The following is a 22,773-nucleotide window of genomic DNA, read 5'->3' as shown; positions in this document are numbered from 1 at the left end:
CATGACCTGTGGACAGGGAATGGTGACAATGGTTGTGGTGACGGAAGCGCCTCTTCACACCAGGGCTAAGCATCCACACCAAGAATGTTTTATAGTTTTGACAGATCTTCTGTGACGTAGGTGCTTTGATGACACCCCATTTTACAGATAAGAAAGCTGAGCTTTATGGAGGTAAAGGTTCTGGCGCTGAGTGCTAGAGACAGGACTCAAATCCAGATCTGAGCCAAGTCTGCAACACTACCCTCCCTGTCTCTGCCCTGAAGGTGCCCCTGGAAACCCAGGGCCATGTGCAGCCCTTGGGTCCATGGCCCTGAGCAGGATCTCCATCACCCTGGACTGTTTGTTGAGCAGCTCGGTGCTCACCATCTTCCTTCCTGCCCTTACTTGAGGCCTGCTATGGGCTAAATGGTGTATTGTCCCCCCAAATTCCTATGCTGAAGCCCTGACCTATACGACCTCAGAATGTGACTACATTTGGAGACAGAGCCTTCAAAGACATGATTAAGGAGAAACAAAGTCATAGCATGGGCCCTCATCCAACATGACTGGTGTCCTTAGCAATTCCATGAGAAGGAGGTAAGAGATTATGAAAAAGGGATCAGGACACAGACACACACACACAAAAGGAAACCCTGTGAAGACACAGGGAGGGGAGAGCCATCTATAACCAAGAGAGGCCTCCAAAAAGCTGAACCTGCCCAAGCTTACCCTCAGCCTCCAGAACTATGAGAAGACGAAACTTCTGTTGTTTAAGCCCCTGGTCTGTGGTACTTTGTTAGGAGACCCATAGTGGTGAGCACAGGGCCTCTCTCAGAAAAATACCACTAATCACCAGCAACACTGGCCTGGCCTTGAGCCTTGGATAAATGATGGAGTAGCCTCTTAAAAGGTGCCACATCTGGGCCTAGCTCTCTCCCACATCTCAGGGACCAGACGTAGTGAGACCCAAAGTCCCCACTCACCCTCTTCTGGTCTGGAGACATGGGACCTTCCTCAGTCTACCTCCCTCGCCAGCTCTTCCAGTCCACCCTCCAAGAGCCCCACCACTCTCTCAGCCCCCAGGGCAGTGCACACCCCTCATTTACACCTAAGGCCCTCCAAAGCCCCCACTCCATCCCCCAACTTCCCCTGGCTCACACCACAGACTCTGCCTCATCTCCATGTCTTTGTTCAAGCTGACTAAACCCAGCTCAAACATCTCTCGGAAGCTCTAAATGCCTTCTAGACCTGTAGGGAAGAGAGGACCCCTCCTCAGCCCTCCCCAGCAGTACTTTCATTACAGAGACCCGGAAGCAGCACCCAGGACACAATAAGCTCTCAATGACCACCGCACTTCCCACGCCCCATTCTATTCAAGTAATTACAAGACTGCTCTCAGTATTCACCACCCCCATCAAGGGCAGGGCTATGTCACCCTCACATTTGCACCCCAGGGCTGGCAAATCTGCTATGAGCAGGTGCACAATTGAAGAGATTCTTCTAGCAAATACTATCCATTCCCTTCTTTGCTCAGTTCCCACTTGCTGGCCAGGCAAAGCCTCTAGGATGACCCCTTTCCCCCACACTAAATGCCCTCACAAACCTATGAGCCTTCTCCTTCATACCAAGTGTCACATTTATTTGCATCTTTCCTGTTAAATGGTTTTCCCACCAGAGCATAAACTTCATGAGGGCGGACGGAGCCAGGCCTGTTTTTGCTCACTCTACATCCCCAGCACCTAGCACAGGGCCTCGCACACAGCAGGTGCTCTGTGAAGACATGCTGAATTACATCAGCTTGCGTGCCAGACCCTGTACGGACACCAGGAGTCTGCGCACCGAACCCAGGGAGCAGTCGGGAGTGGGGGTCCACACACCTGGGAAGGCGAGAAGGGCAGGGTCTTGACGGGCGTGCTCTTGGGGGTGAGGCTGTTACAGGAGTCCATGAAGGACAGGCTGGCGCTGTTCTCCGTGACAGGGGACAGGGCGACACGCCGCTTCTTCTGCCGCTTTAGCACCGAAGGTGGTGTGCCAATGCCCAAGCCCCCCACTTCAGTGCTGGGGGAAATGGGGATCAGCTCGCCCCGGCTGCTCCGGCTCAGGTCTGAGATGGTGTGGCCGTCCAGGCGGTACTCGGTCACACTGGGCACCAGGGCGGCAGGCTGGTGGGCAGGCAGTGCCTGCTGTTGCTGCTGCTGTGTTGGCTGTGGCTGCTCTGGGCTGCTGCTGCTGCTGCTGCCCTCTGCAGACGGCTCCTCGGGCAGATCAAACTTACTCAGGTCACACCAAGCATCAGGGTCCTGCCCAGAGAGGGGGGTTAAGAATCACTGCAACACTCTGCTTTCTCAACGTTTTCTTGGGTTTCCTTGAGGAGTCCTCTAATCTGTATATCTCTATTTGCAAACATACCAGAAGTCATACTGCACACATGGTTGCTCGCTGTTTATTTTCTTCTTTTTTTTTAATGTTATTTATTTTTGAGACAGAAGGAGTCAGAGCATAAGTGGGGCAAAGAGAGAGGGAGACACATAAAGGGAAGCAGGCTCCAGGCTCTGAACTGTCAGCACAGAGCCTAACATGGGGCTTGAACCCACGATCCATGAGATCATGACCTGAGCTGAAGTCAGATGCTTAACCGACTGAGCTGCCCAGGTGCCCCTGTTACTTTAAAAAAAAAAAAAGCAATGCAAGGGCACCTGAGTGGCTCAGTTGGTTAAGCATCTGACTCTTGATTTCAGCTCAGGTTATGATCTCACGGTTCGTGAGATCAAGCCCCACATCGGGCTGTGTTGACAGTGCAGAACCTGCTTGGGATTCTCTTTCTCTCTCTACCCTTGCCCTGTTCATACTCTCTCTCTCAAATAAACATTTTTTTTTAATGTTTAATAAAATACACCTAGTAAAAATAAAATCAAAGTTAAAGAAATAAACAATTTTTTAAAAGTCAATACACGAGGTATACAAAAAGCACAAAGAAAGAAAACTCAGATACCTATCAAGTCTAGGAAATAAAAACCTAATCACTAAAGCCCCAGGCCCAACTCCCTTGTTCACATCCTATGCCTGACCTATTTACCGTCCTCGCGCATCTATCATTTTACCATTTACACCGCTCCCTAAACAATAGCCAGGATTCTGCATGTTTTTAGTCTTAGAATAAATCACTTCTACATCCTGCTTTTCTTCCATTTAAAATTACAGCAATAATACCACCTAATGCCATTATCTATAAGTTACTTACTATTAATAAATAGTTATATAAAAAATTTTCAACTTTTATGTTTTTTTGACTGTAAAATATTCCACCATATGAATATATCAGTTACTTAACTATCCCCCCTTCTGTTGGACATTTTCCCCCATTTTTTTTAAATGTTTATTTATTTTGAGAGAGAGAGACAGCAATCGGGGGAGAAGTAGAGAGAAAGATGGAGACAGAGAATCCTAAGCAGGTTCCGTGCTATCAGTGTGCAGCCCGATGCAGGGCTCAAACTCATAAACTGTGAGATCATGACCTGAGCCAAAACCAAGAGTTGGACGCTTTTAACCAACTAAGCCACCCAGGCACTCCAATTTTTAAAATTAAACCTAACACCTTCATGAACATCTTGGATACAGATCTTCTCCTGCAGTTTTGGGACTTCCTTGAAAGAGACTCCTACAAGTGGAGTCTGGGCCCAAAACTGTGTGACCAGGCTTAAGGGTCTTGATCTGCACGGCCACATTCCTGGAGAACGTGCTCCACTGTGCTCCGTGCACCTGTCCGTCCTCGTGCCTCCTTGGCCACTTCACCTAAATTGTCTCCAATCCCATAACAATCCTGCCAGGCAAGCATTACCCTCCTCCCTTCCAGGCCAGAGAGTGTGCAATCTGCTGAAGTCACTAAGTTTCTAAAAGCATTCTGAGAGTCATACCCAGGTCTTCCTTCCTTTGCCCAGTAAATTACAACCCACCCACAGGGCTGCTGGAGACCGAAGCTTCCACTTTGGTTCCTGGAGGTCTGGCCCTGAGTAGACCCAAACCTCTGTGGTGACTGCTGGTCCTTGGGACTCGTAGGAACCTGGGCGGTTAGTCCTAAAGGTGGAGGCCAGCTGAGGGCAGCGCTGACTTCAGGCCCACACTCCCAGCAGCAAACCCCAACCTTGAGGTGGGCCCAGACTGATGGTTCTAGTGGGCCAGAAGCATATCCCACAAGGAATGCCTGAGGGAACAGTCAGCAGTGTTTCCACAAATGCTGTAACAGAGCATGTATGTTAGCTTCCACAGTTCCTAGTGAAGCATCTGGCCTGACGTACGGTGGGTGGTCAATAAACCTGAGCTTCCCTTCCAAGTGGAAGAGGCTGCAGAACAGTCTGAGGATGAAGGCAGGTAACACCATGAAAAGTCAACAGTGCCAGGCACAGAGTGGGTCCAACTCTCCTCTAGCTCTCCCCTTAGGGTAGGAATCAGGGACCGCCCATGGCAGCCTCAGGACTACTTAGTGAACACTCGGATGAACACGTCAGACCTGCTTCTCACGCCACTCTGAAACTTCTTGGAGTAGAGGGGACACCACAGCTGGACCCTGCAGCTAGGTCCAGCCCCAGCCACTGGAGACAAGAGGTGGTCAAGAAGTCAAGACCACCACACTTACTCGCTGTGTGACTGTATAGATAATACTTGACCTCTCTGAGCCTCAGTCTTATCTACAAAACAGAGAGAAAGGACATAGCTTATAGGATACTGTGTGAACTATTCATTAAAGCCAAAGCCTGGCATTTAGTAGATGTTCCGTAAGCAGCATCATTATTCCTAGCATGGATGGGAAAGCCCAAGTGGGAAGGTGAACGTGGGGTGCCTCGCACTGAACTCCATTACCCCTGGTTGCCAGGCCTCTCGCCCATCACCGCCTGAAACTTGCTCTACACATTAGGCCTGGCTGACACAGCTAGGAGCTAGGATGCTACATCAAGAGGTTCAGCCCCCACCGAGGAGCACCCTCCCAAGAGGAACGATCCACAGCCAGAGTAGCCCAAGTTACCAGAAACCCCTCGGCACTCCAGCCCTACCCCCATATGTGGTGCTTCAGGCGCTGTGCTCTCCCTACTGAGTTATGGACTTCGCCCCCTCCCCTTTTCATCCTGGAGGTCTCAGTGCAGTGCCACATCCTCTGGGGAGCCCTCCCACCCCACCTGCATCGTATAGCATGAGTCAGGAGGTCCCTGAGGGCAGGGACTGCACAGCAACTATCTGTGTCCCCAGGCCCTGGCTCCCAGCCGAGCACTCAGCATCACCTCAGGAAATGTTGGCAGAACGACGGATTGAACAGAAAGGACGCCTGCCCACGAGAGCACTCCCAGCTGGCGCGTACTCTGGGCCCACTGTGAAGGGTTGTGACCAACATTACCGACTCGATCAAGTCCAGGGCTTCCGAGAGGCTGGACCCCACGGCAGGGACGAGGAGGTTTGCAGCCTCCACCACCCACTTGTAGGGCAGGCTGGTTTCCGGTGAGGAGCTCTCCTGGTCTTCACGCTTGGGGAAGTCCTCCAAGGGCTCTGGTGTTCGCACTCCATCCAGGTCCGCAGGGATAACTCCCTGCTCCTTAGAAGTAGTGGCTGCCGTGGCCTCCTCCTCACTGCTTTCCTCTTCCTTCACGGCAGGAAGTGCTGGGGGCCAGTTGGTCACGAGACTTCCCTGTTGGGACACAAGGGCACACTGTTCATGGAGTTCCGGTTATGAGATACACACTATGCAGTATTCCACCTAAAATCGCACATCATGGGGAGCCTGCTTGGATGTAGGGGGAGCCTGCTTGGATATAGAGGTTACTTAATTTAAAAAAATTTTTTTAACACATAATCTGATTCTAACAAGGAAACTCAGATGAATCTAAATTGAGAGTCTACAGAATAACATCATACACTTCAAAGGTAGCAACATCACGAAAGGCTAAGAAAGGCTAATGAACTATTCCAGATAAAAGCAGAAAAGAGATACGACAACTAATTAAAGTCTCATCTTTAATGTGGGCAGGAAAATGGAATACAGACTGTAGATTAGTTGAAAGTCCTGACTCAGTGTTAAAAATCCCTCAACTGGATAGAAGCCTACGGTGAGTATGTAAGCAAATGTCCTTATTCTTAGGAAACACAGAGTCAGTATATTAAGGAATAGAGAGGCAAATTCATGTAACTGACTTCTCAAATGGTTCGGATAAAAAAGCAGTATATGTATACAGAAAGATAAAGCAAACCTGGCAAATGTTAAAAATTAATGAATCTAGGGGTGCCTGGCTGGATCAGGTGGCGGAGCATGTTACTCTTGATCTCAGAGTTTTAAGTTGGAGCCCCATGTTGGGTACAGAGATACTTAAAAAAAAAATCTTAAAAAAAAAACCCACACAACTAATGACTAGTAAAGAGTATCATGAAAGTTCTTCATACTATTCCTGTAACTTTTCTGTATGCTTAATATTATTTCAAAATAAATGTTTGGAAAATGAGTGTATACCAATTTTGTGGTCAAAGGAAAAAAAAAAGAAACAGAGGAAAATCATTTGTAGCATAGCTTTCCTGGCAGAACCTTGGAACTAGGGCTGACGTGTTAACCTAACAGATCTCAGTGTAGCCTTGAAAACAGCACAGGTGATTCACATCCCCGAGGGCAAGGAGTGCAATCCTGTGTCAGTGGGAGGGGCACAATGCGTCAGGGAGAGGACATAGGCTCTGGATTCAACCAGAGCTTGGCCATTTCTGCTAGCTGATCTTGGGCAAGCTGTGCGACCTGGCTGCAGTTCAGTTTTCTTGCCTGTAAAACGAGGACACTAAGCCTTACCATGCACGGATGTTATGAAAATCAGCAATGACATGAAAAAGGCCCAATCTAAACAGTAGCTATTGGGGCACCTGGGTGGCTTAGTCAGTTGAGCGTCTGACTTCGGCTCAGGTCAGGATCTCACATTTGGTGGGTTCAAACCCCACGTTTGGCTATGTGCTGACCACGTCGGGCTCTGTGCTGACTGTTAGCTCAGAGCCTGGAGCCTGCTTCGGATTCTGTGTCTCTTTCTCTCCGCTTCTCCCCTACACTCTCTCTCAAAAATAAATAAAATGTAAAAAATAAAAATAAAAAATAGTAGCTATTATCGCTATTGTTGTCAAGTGAACAGGATGGAAATGGTTTGTGATACAAGCAAAGAAAGAAAAACAGATAAGAACAGATTTGATGGGGACGCCTGGGTGGCTCAGTTGGTTAAGCATCTGACTCTTGATCCTACTCAGATCATGATCTATCTCATAGTTTCGGGAGATTTTTTTTAAATTTCTTTTTTTAATGTTCTTTATCTATTTTTGAGAGATAGAGAGAGAGAGACAGTGCAAGCAGGGGAAGGTCAGAGAGAGAGGGAGATACAGATCTGAAGTAGGCTCTAGGCTCTGAGCTAGTTGTCAGCACAGAGCCCGACACAAGGCTCGAACCCACAAACTGTGAGATCATGACCTGAGCCGAAGGCGGACGCTTAACTGACTGAGCCACCCAGGCGTCCCAGTTTCGAGATTGAGCCCCATGTTGGGCTCCATGCTGACAGCAGAGAACCCGCTTGGGATTCTCTCTTCTTCTTTCTCTGCCCCTTCCCCACTCAAAAGTGTGGTATACTCTCTCTCAAAATAAACAAACAAGCAAACAAGAAACACAACAGATTTAATTAAAAACTTATAACTGCTACAATCGGAGAAAGAAAGAATGCCATAAGCACTATTTAAAGATCTGAATGTGGGACTCCTACTTCAGAAAATAGCCACATTGAAAATGGCTTGGTAATTTCATATAGAACTCAGAATACACGTACTGTATGACCCAACAATCCCAATCCTAGATATGTACCCAAGAGAAGAAATGAAAATTCACGGTTACACAAAATCCTGCACACAGATGCTTGTAGCAGCCTTATTTGTAAACACTAGCTAGACAACGTCTCTCAGCTGGTGAACAGATAGAGTGGTACCTACATGTGACAGAATATCACTCAGCCATAAAAAGGAACAAATCACCGACAAATGCAGTCACAGAAGAGTACAGATGGTACAATTCCATTTACGTGACATCCTTACTAAAATAAAACTCTATAGAGACAGAAAATAGGTAGGTGGTTGCCAAGGCCTGGGGACTTGGGAATTTTAGGGTGTGCTGGAAATGCCCTCCACCTTACCGTAGTGTTGGTTACATTTGTTAAAACTCATAGAACTTTGTACTAAAGGAGTGAATTTTATTGTCTATAAACTATGCATTTATAAAGTGAAGGGATGAAGAGGCTCCAAGTTTCCCAAACTGGGGAAATGGAGCTACTACTTAATAAAAAAGTAATATTCTTAATATGTAAAATAAAAGTTTGCAAATGATTAAAAAGACAAAAAATGTGAAAAGCAAATCATTAAAGAAAAATGGTCAACCTCACCAGTAGCAAAAGAAATCAAAACCAAAAGATATTTCATAGGTGCTCATAAAACTAGCAAAGATATTTTTATACAATCACAGCCAGTGGTGACAACAGTGTGGGAAAACAGGCAATGCCATGTGTTGCTGACAGGGTAAAATGGTGCCACCACCTGAATGGCAATTTGGTGATACCTATGAAAACCTCGAATGTCCGTTCCACTTGACCCGTCATGCCACATCTGGAAAATTAACCCACATAAACAGGTAAACGTACAAAGAACTTGAACAATGATGCTCATTGCTGCATATTAACAGAAATGGTGACACATGTTCATCAAAAGGTTGTAAGATGTGACAAGGAGTCAAGAATGGTATAGAGATCTGTATACACAGAAGGACATGGAAAGGTTTAAAAAACCTGTAAGGCAGTAAAATATAACAATCTCATTTTAACCTTAGTGCCCTTAGTAAAAAATGCTGGCAAACACATTAAGCAATAAAATTGGTTCTTTGTGGCAGTTGAGATTAGCAGGCTCACCTTCCATAATATTCAATTCCATAAAGTCTGTAACTCTTTACAATGATCATACACTGTTTTTGAAGGACAAAGACGAGAGTTGTAACTGCAAGCACTGACCAGTGAGTGGGGAGAACAGAACCTAGTCCCATACACACATTAATAGGCAAACCTTTTCTGGCAGATAATCTAGCAAAATGCATTAGAAGTTTTTCAAGAATGTGTCTCAACCCATCTCCAGGAATTTCTAAAGAAATAACTGAGCACATGAGCAGTGATTTTAGCTCCAAGGACAGTCATTAAAGTTTTGTTCCTAATTTTAAAAATTAGGGGCGCCTGGGTGGCTCAGTCGGTTGAGCAGCCAACTTCAGCTCAGGTCATGATCTCGTGGTTTGTGGGTTTGAGCCCCACGTCAGGCTCTGTGCTGACCATTTGCTCAGAGCCTGGAGCCTGCTTCTGATTCTGTGTCTCCATCTCTTTCTGACCCTCCCCCTGCTCACTCTCTGTGTCTCTCTCTCAAAAATAAATAAACATTAAAAAAAATTTTTTTTTAAATTAGATACAACCATAACTAAATAAGCAGCACAACAGAACCTTGAAAATGATGCTGGCGATGAACTGACCTCCGGTGCTTAGGGCCATGACCTGGGCTCATTCTGGCCCAGCACGGCCAGCGCTCCAGACGCAAGACACAAAGTGTCACAAAGACACAAAAACCAAGCCAAGACACAGACTTTCAACCAAGTAGTATTTTAAGAGACTGAGGAAGGCCTGTCCACTTCCCCTGTCCTGAAAGACGGCCTGGTATCTACTGATGCCCACTGTTTCTCTGTGGAACGTATGCTTCTTCAGTCAGAAGTAAAGGGCTTCATATGTATTACTGAGATACACCGGAAAGTGTTAAGAAATAGACTCCTCTGGTTAGGGGATGTGGCGGGAGTCCAGACTGGAAGAAACTGATTTACTTTTCATTCTCTCTCTCCCTACTGTTTGTTACTACATAGGAGCATTTGTACCAGGGAATCAGGAGATAATCTCTCTCTCAAGGTGAAAAATCAAGAAACAGAAGCAAAAACATTATGTAATGCTCCAGTAGGGCATCATAGAACTGGAGCTAGAACTGAAGCAGTGCACAAGCTCTACCTAGCAGGAAGGAAAAGGGAAGGGGAAGTAGTTTAAAAAAAAAAAAAAAGGAATATTCATGGGGTGCCTGGGTGGCTCAGTTGGTTAAGTGTCCAACTCTTGATATCGACTCAGGTCACAATCTGACAGTTGTGACATTTAAGCCCATGTTAGGACTGAGTCAGGCACTGAGCATAGAGCCTGCTTAAAATTCGCTCTCCCTCCCTCTCCCTCTAGCCCTCCCCGACTCATGCCCTCCTCTCTTAAAAAAAAAAAAAAGATTATTCACTCATTCACCATCACATAAGAGACTGGAGCAGAGTACAGAGCAAGTATTACCTACCACGTACTCAGCATTGTTGAATCTCCATTCTTTGACACATTTGCTTCAAATTTTTTAAAGTTTATTTCCTGAACTCATGGCCTCGAGACCAAGAGTCACGTGCTCTTCAGACCAAGTCAGTCAGGTGCCCCAAATCTTTCTTTTTCAAGATAAAATCATTAGACGGGCGCTTGGGTAGCTCAATCGGGTAAGTGTCCATCTTCGGCTCAGGTCATGGATCTCATGGTTTATGAGTTTAAGCCCCACATCAGGCTCTGTGCTGACAGCTCAGAGCCTGGAGCCTGCTACTATCTCCCTCTTTCTCTGCCCCTCCCTCACTCCTGCTCTGTCTCTCTCAAAAATATACAAACATTTGAAAAAAAAAAGAATAAATCATTGGAGGGGCACCTGGGTGACTTCAGTCGGCTCAGCATTTGATTCTTGATTTTGGTTCAGGTTATGATATCATGGTTTGAGTTCAAGCTTCAAATTGGGCTCCACAGTGACAGTACAGGGCCTGTTTGAGATTCTCTCTCTCTCTCTCTCTCTCTCTCTCTCTCTCAAAAACAAATATATAAACATTTTTTAAAAGAGGGAAAAAAAGAATAAATCATTAGAGATATAGCTTAAAAATATCAATAAAAAGTTTGCTCCAGAGTGTAGGATAGGAGATGTAAACATCCACATACTGGTTACATTTCTGCAACTGCAAATGTAACACCATATTTGTGCCCTGACAGCACAGAGCCTGCTTGGGATTTTGTCTCCCCCTCTCTCTGCCCCTCCCCGACTCACTCTCTCTCAAAAATAAACAAGCTTAAAAAAATTAAGAAAGGGAAAGTTAAACTTAAGCTCCTTCTTCACTTGCATGCTCTCTCTCTCAAATAAATAAACATAAAAATAAAAAATAAAATAAAATAAACTGTACACTAAACACAGTAGATTTTGCTGTATGTGAGTTATACCTCAATAAATCTGATTTTTTAAATTGTAAATATGTTTTTAGTATGAAAAACCTGGAAAGAGCAACAGGTAGGAAGGAAGCTGCTGGGGAGGACAGGAGGTTTAGGACCTCTTCAATACAATCGTCCATTCCGTACGTCAGCCTGCTCTGTTGTACTTTACCTGTGTGCAACAGGTGTCAGGTATGCAGAGAATTATGAGACAAGGGGAGGCCCTGAGGAGAAGTGTGGCCCACATGAGATCTTGTGGCAGAAACTATATGAACAGCTGTGGCCAAGGAGGATGAGAAGGAAAGAACAGGCATTAAGTGATATGGTTCGGCCGAACACACACCCCGACAAAGCCAGAGCCGAGCCCTGCGGCTGAGCGGCCCCAGGCCGCCATCTTACCTGCTCTTCCACAGGGCGGGCACTCTGGCAGCCGTCCTTGTCCTCGAGCTCCAGCAGCAAGTACACGGGGGGCTTGCAGTCTTTGGACTCACTCAGGAAGCCACCCGTGTCCACCTTCCTTTTGATGGTGGAGTTCCAGTGATTCTTCACAGCATTGTCTGTCCTGCAGGGGCCAAGACGGGCCTCTGAACTCTAAAGGCCATATGTCACCAGGCATGTCGCTAACATCCCTAAGTGAGTTCCCACTTCTGTAAACAAGGGTTCAACCTGATGACCCTGAGGTTTCTTAGCTCTAAGATGAAGTTACACATTTCTAGCTCTCAACAATTTACAGATTTTCACTAACCTCAGCAAAATAAGCAAAGGCTCTATGTGGCCTTGGGAAAATCACACAACTGAAATGTCTGCGAGCTCTCATCCCATCCTGTTCCCTTTGCACCTGTAGAAACTAGAAGCAAACCACTGGCTGCTGAACTCCACTTTGACGCTCACAGTGACCTTGAATACAGCCCTGGTTCACCTCGCAGACTGCAAAATACAGAGGGCAGAGCTAAATGACACAGAGGGTCTAACACGGGACACCTGAATTTCAGCTACTTTCTCTGGAGAAGCAGGAGACTACTTCACACTCCATCACTTACTGAAGACTGTGCAAGGAGACCCATGTGTAACAGCAGAAAGCACAGAGCAGCACAATGCTACAGAAGCACAGAGTAAGCTCCATAGAGCATATGGAGGGGCACCCGGGTGGCTCAGTCAGTTAAGTGTCTGACTTCAGTTCAGGTCATGATGTCGCAGTTCAGAGGCTGGAGCCCTACATCAAGCTCTGTGCTGACAGCTCAGAGCCTGGAGCCTGCTTCAGATTCTCCCTCCCTCTCTGCCTCTCCCTTGCTCACACTCTGTCCCTCTCTCTCTCAAAAATAAACAAACACGAAAGAAAAAGAGAGCAGAATGGAAGTACAGTAACAGAATGGCAGCTTGGTACAAAAAGAATAGCAGAGCAGTAGAAAAGTGCATGTGCGCAAGGAAATACAGACTAGGACAGCCGACAAAGTGCATGAAGTTTACGCTGCTGCTAGAGCGGCACAGCACTGCAGCAGCATCCAGCAGGGGAGCAGGCGGCAGCACGTGGCGGCAGAGCAGCAGAGAACAGGACAGCACAGCAGCAGAGAAGTAGAAAATAGTACCACACGACACAAGCCCGAAGCAGGCAGCGGTAGCCATGCACGGCAGGAGGGCAGTACAGAAGCACAGACTAGAACAGCACTGCAGAAGCGCATACGGTGCTGGAGCCGCGCACAGGCACAGGTGGTACCACGCCACGAAGCCCACGGCCGCGCAGCCACAGGACGGAAGCACGTTAGACCACCGCCACGAAGCCCACGGCCGTGCAGGGGTAAGCAGCACGAGGCAGTTTACAGTACAGCACATCATACTGGAATACAGAAACGCAGGCACCCAGTAGGCACTTCCTTCCTCAGAGGTCCAAGCAACGTGCTCTTCCCCTAACTGTGAACAGTTAGCTCTTCCCCTGAACTGTGAGCACACACAACAGCCGGACTGAACAACCAAAGAGAGGGTCTGTATCTCCAAACACTCCCACTGAGGCCATCAGGACAGAAGCTGACCAGGCAGGGGCGTGGGCACTACAGGGAGGTTGCTGGGGAACGTCTGGAAGGACATAGAAACCTTCTCTGAGAAAACACCCCCCACCAAGGACTGAAGAAGGAGAGTATGTTGGCTACACAAGGGGCAGAGTGTGTCCCAGGCAGGCACAAGAGCACGAGGACATTCTCAGAAGGAGCTCACCATGGCTGCGGGGCTGAGAAGGGGGCTGGGGGTGGGGGGGCAGAGTGGCTACAGCACAACAGGTAAGACAGGGTGACAGTGCATCAAGGCCAGGCCACGCCAGGAAAGAGACCCAGGTCTTCAACCCAAGTGTTAGGAGAAGCATCAAATGAACAGCACACTGGGTTTGAGTTTTGAAACTAGACCATTCGAGGGACGCCTGGGTGGCTCAGTCTGTTAAGCGTCCGACTTCAGCTCAGGTCATGATCTCACGGTCTGTGGGTTCAAGCCCCTCAGCAGGCTCTGTGCTGACAGCTCAGAGCCTGGAGCCTGCTTCAGATTCTGTGTGTGTCTCTCTCTCTGCCCACCCCCCCCACCCCCACTCATGCTCTGTCTCTGGCTCGAAAATAAATAAATATTAAAGAAAAAAAAAGTAAAAAAGAAGCTAGATCATTAGAGACTTCAGGGGAAATACACCATCCAGCATTTTATCTTCTCTCCTTGACCACATGTGCCTTGACAGACAAAGGATTCAGAACTGAATAAGGGGGAAATGCACAAGGACAGAGAACAGGGTAGAACACAGCCACAAATAAAAGATTTTTCTAAGTTTCCAGAAGATGGAAAGCAGTTAGGGGAGCAATAAGCAACTTAGGAGCCTGGGAGTTGACCCCGGAGGAAGATTCTGGCAAGAACTGAGCCAACTCTTCCCAGTGCTTCCCTAAAATCCCAAGAGGCTCTTGGAGGGACAAGGTCCGGTGAGGAATAGAAAACTGAGCAGTGGTCTAGATCCTGGCCCTGACCACATGGGCAAGAGAAGCGGTTTATTCTCTAGAAAAAAGACCTCACAACCCTGGCAGAGGGCAGGGATGGGGCACAGAGCTCCAACAGAGATCAAATGAGAAATCTGCACATGGAAGGGGAGGTCCCCCTGCCCTATTCTAGAACTGCCTACAGCCAGGCCTGGGCACCCCCAGGCAAGAATCTGAAGGATTCATTCATTTCTGGGAAAAGTGAACAACCGCAGAGAAATCAGACGGACTCTTGGAATATCCCCCCAGAAGGGCAGCAGATGCCCTCCCTTCCCCAGGAACATCCCTGCCTGCTCTGCCCCCCGGCCCCCCGCCGGCAGCTCACCTCCCTGGCAGCATCTTGGCGATCTCGGCCCAGCGGTTACCCAGCACCTTGTGGGCCTCACAGATGATGCGGTCCTCCTCCTCGGTCCAGCAGGACTTTTTCACCTCGGGGTTGAGGTGGTTGTGCCAGCGCTCACGGCACTGCTTCCCCAGCCGGCCCTTCAGGTGCTTGGCGATCAGCGTCCACTGCTTCGTGCCATACTTTTTGACCAGCTCGATGACCTTGGAAAAAGCCCCTCTGAAGTCAGGGGACCTGGCCTTCCCTCATGCCCACCACAGCACCTTCTCTCCATGTGAGCCTCACCTTACTTCGGCCCTGAGACAGGCCGGCCAGACACTCCTGCCAACCCCCAGGACAGCCTCACCGTCCTTTGATCCTCTGGGGTGGGTAAAGGCCCACTGTGTTCAAGGCACTATCCTGACAGTTACCTTTTGGTCCTCCTCTTTGGTCCATGGCCCCTTGACAAGGTCTGGATTCAAGACCCTCAGCCACCGGTACTGGCATTGCTGGTCAGTGCGGTTCTGGGAAGAGAACAGGAAATTGTGAGGATTCCTAGGAGAGCAGCCTTGGACCCTGGCCGAGCACTGGGTTTAAGAGCCCAGGCCTATCTCAGGCAGGTTCTGTCTTGTTCCTTTCACCCACCACACTTACACTCCCACATGCCACACACATGCCTTCCCTATAGGAAGTTACCCCGTCCCCCAACACAAAGAGGCTGCCATCATGAGCCATAAATTTCTATACAAGCTGGTGGTATATGTAGGGAGTTTTGCTTCCCAGAAAGCATTATTTCCCTAAACGCTTCAGATCTCACAGAAGAAGCAGGGAGGACTGGGATAGGAAGGATCCGCTGACTTGGTCCCTGAGCTGCTGAGTGACTCAGGCCAAACAACAGCTCCTGCCACATCCCCTCCCTGTGACACCTAATCCTAGGGGTGGGGATATGGGGGACCAGTATCCCCCAGGAGAGTCGAGCTGCTCTGGCAGCGGCGGGGGGAGGGGGGGGGCCCTCACCAGGAAGCCTGCCAAAGTTAACGCTTCCCTTCCGTTTCAGTCTGTTGAGACTGTTTGTGTTTCTTACAGGAAGAAATGCAAATGTGCCACCGTGTCACGTACTGCAGAGCCTAAAGACCACCAGGCCTGCAGAGGCTGCTATGTGGAGAGACTTATGACAGAGGCTTTCAAATCCTGGCTTGGGAAGAAAGGGCCTAGAAAGCTTGTTTTATTTTATAGGGGGAGCAGGGGCGCTTGATAAGAAATACCCTCTTCTCCTTGACAGAAAGTCTGTCCCAGGCACACAGTCTGGTCACCCAGAACCCTCATCTCTGGGGGAGGGGACTACCAAGGGGCTGCACTCACAGGAAAGTGGCTGGCCAGGAACTTCCAGTCTTGCTGCCCAAACTGCCTCACCAGGGTCCTCAGGTGCTCATCCTGCCAATGCCAGAAAGAGAGGGCTCAGCTCGCACACGTGCAGAAAGCAGCCGTTCATGATGGCGGCAGCCCAAAGGACAGCCTCGTTGACGCATGCAGCCGTGCAGGGCGCACCGATGCTGCGCCAGGTGCAGACACAGCAACAGGCAGCAACGGAGCTGCCCGCCCTTGTGGGAATTACAGTCCAGAAGGAGCTAATCAAAGGCTCCCACAAACAGAAGTAAAGCCATCATATGGCTGGCGAGGGGCCAGTGAAGAGGTATGGGGTCACTGCCTCTTCAGGGAGACCAAGAGACAGGCTCAAAGGAAGCCTAGTACAGATAGGATGCAGGAAGCAAGTGAGAGGGGCACGCAAAATGATTTTGGAGGGCACAGGAGGGGCCGGACCCACATGAGACCGATTTGGGCCTCTGTGTCACACAAAGCCAATGATGCATTTGAGCAGTTGGGCGGTCACGGTCTGATGTGCTTATTATGAAGTTCACCTCAGCAGCTTCAGGGAAAGGGGCTATAAGAGGGCCGAATGGAGGAAGAGAAGACAGAGATGACAGCGACACAGCACTGGAGATGGGGACTCTTGGGCAGAACCACAAGTAGTTAGAAGGCAAACAGTAGACATTAAAATAGTCTCCTGAAAATACACTACTGACTCTCCCAATGACACAAAATCTCAGTATCATGATGATGCATGAAAAAAGCCAGACATGAGGGAGTGCACACCACATGATTCCATGCATATGACATTTCAGAAAATGTCATATAATCTAGAAGAACAAAAAGGTGGTCGGTGGTTGTCTGAAATCAGAGGGGAGGGAAGAAGGGATGGACAGCCAAGGGGAGCAAGGGATGTTTAGAAATTAATGAAAATGTCCTACAGTGTGATGGTGCAGGCAGTTTCACAGTAATACATCTGCTGAAACTCACTGAATTATACTTTAAATGGTTGCAGTTCAACATGGAAAGTATTCCTCATGTTGATTTTTATATTTTATACACATATAAAGAAAATATGGCATATATCCATTCAAAGGAAAGTTACTCGACCTTAAAACAGAAGGAAATTCTATTAAAAGCTACAACAGAGATGAACGTGGAGGATACAGGTGAAACAAGCCAGTCAGAAAAGGACAAATACTGTATGATTTCACTCATGTGGACTATCTGAAGTAATTAGCTCCCGGAGGGCCTGGGTGGCGGTCCATTAAACATCCAACTTCAGATCAGGGCATGATCTCACAACTTGTGGGTTCGAGCCCCATTTCAGGAGTTGTGCTGACAGTTCAAAGCCTGGAGCCTGCTTCAGATTTTGTCTCCCCAACTCCCTCTCTGCCCCGCCCCTTTCCCCTCCCTCCCTCTTTCAAATATAAATAAACATTAAAATCATACAAACAGAAAGTAGAGAGATGATTGCCAAGAGTTGGGGGAAGAGTGATGAGGAATTTGTGCTCAATGAGTATAGAAATTCAGTTCTGCAAGATGAAGAGGTTCCAAAGATCTGCTGCACAATGAGAATGTATTTAATACTACTGACCTGTATACTTAAAAATGTCTACAATGATAAAGTGAATGTTCCATGCTTTATAACATACACATACATACTCCTGGACAGAAAAAAGGGCCACTGCAGAAACCTAGACCCTCAAGCGCAATCCAGCACCAGCTGGGCAAAGTCCCCATAAATCCTGTAGCTGAGCCAGCCCCCAACACCCTGCCCTCCTCTGCCACCTGGCCTGATCAGGCCAACACTCCCCTTCTTCCCATGTCCCCATATCCATCTCTAGCACTGCTGTCCTGACAACTGGCAAGCACATTTTGCTGCTTCACCTCCATCTCCTCCCGGATCCCAGGGGCCTCCTCCAGCTATCACTTCCGTCCCACTGCCTCAGTCTCTCCAGAGCTACCTGGTGCAGCGCCCTCCCCCACTCCTTGCGCACCGAGGTTGCCCCCAATCCATTCCATTCAAGGACACTTCCCTTCAGCCAAAGGGGGCCCCTCTTCTTGCCTTTCCTCACCTATAATCCATTTCCTATTCTAACATACCCATCATTTTGTACTCTTCCCTGACTTGATTTCCAGATCTTTATCCATGAAACTTTCCCTGAGTTCTTCAGGAAACATTAACCTCTCCTACCAATTACCCAGTGCCCCCTATGTGCTAGGAGCCGTAGCATAGGAAGGAGAGATACAATGGTGAGCACACCTGATCCTGCCAGCACCAGGGATCCCCAAAGCACATCCACAGGCCTGTGCAGTCTTCTCTCTCCACCTCATGCAGAGCACGGTTTTGGGCTGGGGATCCAGCTTGTTTGCCCATCTAGGCCTATAAGAGCTGAATATAGCTCCTGGCCCACAGTGGGATGAACAGAAAAGGCTGGCTTAGCACTCCCCATGATTTTAAGACCTTTTACAACTCATACACAAACCGGGGGGGGCAAAGCCCTAAACTAAACCTACCCAGGAAAAAGGAGGTAGGATAAAAAGATAAGGCCAACAAGAGTCTGGGACAGGAGTCTAGACCTTATAGAAAGTTTGGCAGTTTCTATAAATTAAACCCACACCTACTCCAGGACCATACATAAGTCATCTCCCCTAGAGAAATGAAAATGTAATCCTCAAAAAAGATTTAAGTAAGGATTCTCCCAAGAGCTCTATCTACAATAGCCAAAAACTGGAACCAGCCCAAATGCCCATCAACAACATATTGTGGTAGACCCATACAATGGAATGCTATTCAGCAATAAAAACGAACAAATTGCTGAATCAAACAACTATTTTGTTCAGCCAGATAGAAATGAATACAGCCATAGGATTTCATTTATAGGACATTCAAGACCGGGCAAAACAAATCAAACTAAGAGACATACATTAGCCAATGCCTGGAGCCAGGGAAAATGGACCAAAAAGGGAACTTTCTCAGATAATCAAGGTGGTGATTATGTGGGTATACATACTTGTCAGAACTAGTGAACTATTCACTGTTAAAAGGTGCATTCAAATGTATGTAAATTATACTTCTGTGAAATTGATTAAACAATAAAAAGAATCAATTCAGAGCTGGATGTCTCAGGATAATCTTTAAAAATAATAAAGAGGAGGTTGCAGATTTAGCAGTTAAAGGACAAGAAGCACAATTAACGCCCAGGACGCAGAACACACCAGCTTCCAAGAGAGGGAACAGCAATTGCTGGCCCTGAGGTCTGAGACACAGTCTCCAGAGTCCTCAATATGTTGAGTCCCTGAGAAGAGGCACTGGGGAGACCCAGAGGACCCTTCCACCTCTTCGGCAGGCTCCTCTGTATCACCCCCCCAGGGCATCAGGCAAGACACACCTCAGGCTCAGTTCTCTGACCAGCCCTATCAATGCCATCAGCCTCCCTCCCCTAAAATGTCCCTCGGTGTCACTTACCTCCTCGTGGGTCCATTTGACCTTGCACTTGCTGTCCCTCTGCTCTGGCACATCTGAATCTGTATCCTGGTAGTGCAGCTCATCCAGCTCCTCACTGCAGGGAGAGCAAGCTATGGGTCAAGGACATGTGTCCTCACAGACTGCTGTATGGACAGTGATCTCTAGGTAAAGGCTTGGGGGAAGCAGCCTTTTATGGTCTACTTTTGTTATGTCCGTCCTCCTCTTTTTTAAATTCTTTACTGAACTGGGGTTATGGGCTATTTTTATTTTCTTCTTTATTCTTTTATTTTCATAAACACTCTAATGATTTCAAAAGCATCAAGAAAAAAAGACTTCACCAAGAACATTATGATATTCCAAACCAGACACCCATTTAATATTTTCTTTTGGGCACCTGGGTAGCTCAGTCGGTTGAGCTTCTGACTTCCACCCAGGTCATTATCTCATGGTTCAGGGGTTGAGACCCGTGCTGGGCTCTGTACTGACAGCTCGGAGCCTGGAGCCTGTGTCAGATTCTGTGTCTCCCTCACTCTCTCTCTCTCTGCCCCTCCCTCACTCACACTTGTCTCTCAAAAATAAATTTTTTTAAATTAAAAATTGTTTTTTCTTTTGGACAGAATTTTTTTTAATTTTACAGATTATTTTAAGGATTAAATATGATGATATATGCAATCACCACCAAGTACCAGAATTTCAAGAAATATTGGTTATCTGAGATAACATTTAAAACACAATGTCAGTGAGTGTGTCCATTTTCCAATCCTTGCCTACATACGGGCATGGTTTATTGAGAGAAAAGTCAAAGTACGAGAAACCTGGACTTCAGGATGTTTCTATGTTCTAAGAGGTAGTTTTTCAAGTTCCTCCAAAATCTTCATATTTATCTGGCTTAATGATTACAAGAATGGAAATCACACCATCCACCTCCAAGACCGTCAGGTGCTGGAGGTGGAGGCAGGGGAAGGTTAGTAAGCTTCCAACTCCTTGCAGTGGGACTGCCTCAGGTCGTCTGTCAGGCACATTCCTAAGTCAGGTGTCTGTAGGTGGGAAAAGCCATTTCCAAACAAGCAAGGCACCCACAAGCCTTGTTCCAAAAGGACAAGGACTTCCTTGCATGTCCATCTTCCTTCCCCTTCTCCAGAGCTCGGCATCTTCCTAGAGTCACTCTTGCACTCCCACACCCTGGAAAGCCTCCTGTCTCAGAATGAGACTCCTCTTTGGGGGCTGTCACCAAAGCCTTAAGAAATGTTTGCTCAGGGAATGATCGGGTCCCTAAATTAATAAGTAAACATGAATTCTGCTGCCTATTGGTTGATAAGAAATGCTAATTAAAGTAAATCTTTTCGAAGTAGAAAAAGGGATGGACAGTGTCTAAACCAGGAATACATTGGTCACAGAAGGAGCTAGAATTCAGCCTTGTCGGGTCTTCCCTGACTCCGTTCATGGTGTCTTTCCTCCAACACAAAGTAGGAGGCAAAAATTCCACAAGATACTAAGAGAATGAAGCTGCCTTTAAAATCAGTGCATCCAGACTTCTAACAGAAACCATCTTTGGTTCTCCAGCACCCAGATTATAATAGAAGCTCAGTAAATGTTCCTTCAAGGATGATTCATCCTTTAAGGATGAATACTCTCTGGTGCTCCAATACTTTAATAGGGACAAGCAACTCAGCTGGGAGACTTCTGTGAGATAGTTTACAAAATATACTTCTATCATCAGCATGGAGCTAACCTTCTAATTCACTGGCATTCCCAATATCACCATTTAATAAATGTAGAAATTAACGCTGATGGGGGTTATGCCACTAGTCGAGTCCAGAGGCTCCAGACCGGCATCATCAAGCCCTCACCCTGTAATCCCAGCTGAAAAGGCAGAGACCAAGCCGGTGGTGGCAACCACAGGTAGGTCCAACACACCCTTTCTATGCCCTTCGATGTTCTGGGCTCTGCTCCAGGCCGGGTGAGTCAGAAGCTGAGCGGGAAGTGGGCGCACTGGCGCACAGGAGAGTTAACAGCAAGTGGCCAAGAATGGAGCTGGGGGGCTGGGGGGGTGCCAGGACGCAGAACTCCCTTAAGTCCTCCACGGAGCCCCAAGGGAGAAGTGGCAGAGGGGCTGGGGGGTTGCTGGGGCTTTGGTTCATTCCCTGGAGTAACATTTCCGGAACCAAAAATCAGGACAGGGTACCCCAGGTGCCTGATCAGAAAACTCCTTTGGGAACTGGACCTGCCCTGGGAAATGGTGGCCTGAGGAGGACCACTGCCCAGGGATCAGCGGCTTCCCCGCTGAGCGGAACCCTGGGCAAGGCCTGCAGTGAGTGCTTCTCAAGTCTACACCCTCCGCCAGGGCAAACACCAAGGTAAGAGGGGGTTAAGGTAAAGGGGGCTGGGTGATTCCAGGCAGGGGTACGGGGCAGGCAGGCCCACTTTGTCCTTAGACTTCCCAGACTGATGAAAAGCCCAGAGGTCAGGCCGCAGGCACACAGGTGTAGACGCGGACCTGGAACCCACACACGAGGTTCCAGGTTCCACGTTGCCACTTATCCTCTAGGGGAATAAGTAAAATGGAGCCCGCAGTTCCTGCCTCGGCCCCAGCGCGGTCTTGATCCGCATCTGTTTCTCTCCCCCTCACCGTCCACGCCAGCTGCTCCAAACTCCTCATGTGGAACAGGAACAGAGGTCTCGGAAACTAAACCAAGCTGGGGCCCGACACCCAGGTTGGGGCGGGGGGCCACAGGAGTCCCCTCCCCCCAGCACCCTTCTCAGGCTGGAGAGGTCTGGGGGTGCTCGGTACTTCCCGTAATACAGAGAAGAAACGCCCTCCGCTAAGTATGAATCCTAATAGGCTTGAACTAAAAGTCCTTCAGGCTTTGGCTCCCCCCACCCCCGCTGCGACTTGGAGGGAGAATCGCATTCCCACCCCAGGGGTCGCCTCCCTCCCCGGTAAAGGCCCAAGCAGCTGACACCAGCGTCCCACCCCCACCCCGCAATTAGGCGGGAGACAAAATGACCTCATGCAGGGCTTGGCCCGGGTCCCAGGAGACCCGTGCGCCCCGGCTCCGAAACCCAGCAAGCCCGGGGAGCGGAGCGAGGGGCCCCCAAGAGCCCCCCGGCTTCGCGCCCGCACCCGTCTCGGGCTACCCGGTACGCGGCAATTCCCGCGGAAGCCTTGCCCCGCCCGGAGGGGCCACGACGAGGGTGGGGGTGGGGTGAGGGCAAGGGTCGGGATGGAAGGGGAGGTAGGGGGAGCACTCTGTCGCCCGACTCCGCTCACCCGCGCGTCCGCCGAGACATCCCCCCGGCCCGGGCCGC

General features: G+C 48.5%; 1 protein-coding gene across 2 annotated transcripts in view; it reads right to left on the bottom strand.

The window, feature by feature from the left end:
* The window catches only part of MYBL2 (MYB proto-oncogene like 2), a 32,727-nt gene extending 9,960 nt beyond the window's left edge, over positions 1-22,767 (bottom strand). For both annotated transcript variants that reach the window (XM_029918510.1, XM_029918511.1), the window contains exons 1-8: positions 22,736-22,767; positions 19,465-19,558; positions 15,987-16,058; positions 15,056-15,148; positions 14,628-14,848; positions 11,703-11,865; positions 5,366-5,653; positions 1,857-2,279 (exon numbers count right to left, since the gene is read on the bottom strand). In XM_029918510.1, the coding sequence (XP_029774370.1) occupies positions 1,857-2,279; positions 5,366-5,653; positions 11,703-11,865; positions 14,628-14,848; positions 15,056-15,148; positions 15,987-16,058; positions 19,465-19,558; positions 22,736-22,755 (1,374 nt within the window). In that variant the 5' untranslated portion in view covers positions 22,756-22,767. The remainder of the gene's footprint in view (positions 1-1,856; positions 2,280-5,365; positions 5,654-11,702; positions 11,866-14,627; positions 14,849-15,055; positions 15,149-15,986; positions 16,059-19,464; positions 19,559-22,735) is intronic.
* Between the last annotated feature and the right edge of the window lie 6 nt (positions 22,768-22,773).

Source organism: Suricata suricatta, chromosome 12 (genome assembly GCF_006229205.1).
Source record: "Suricata suricatta isolate VVHF042 chromosome 12, meerkat_22Aug2017_6uvM2_HiC, whole genome shotgun sequence".
NCBI classification, from domain to species: domain Eukaryota; kingdom Metazoa; phylum Chordata; class Mammalia; order Carnivora; family Herpestidae; genus Suricata; species Suricata suricatta.
Note: the sequence above shows the minus strand (reverse complement) of the source record. Positions and strands in the feature narration are given on the sequence as shown.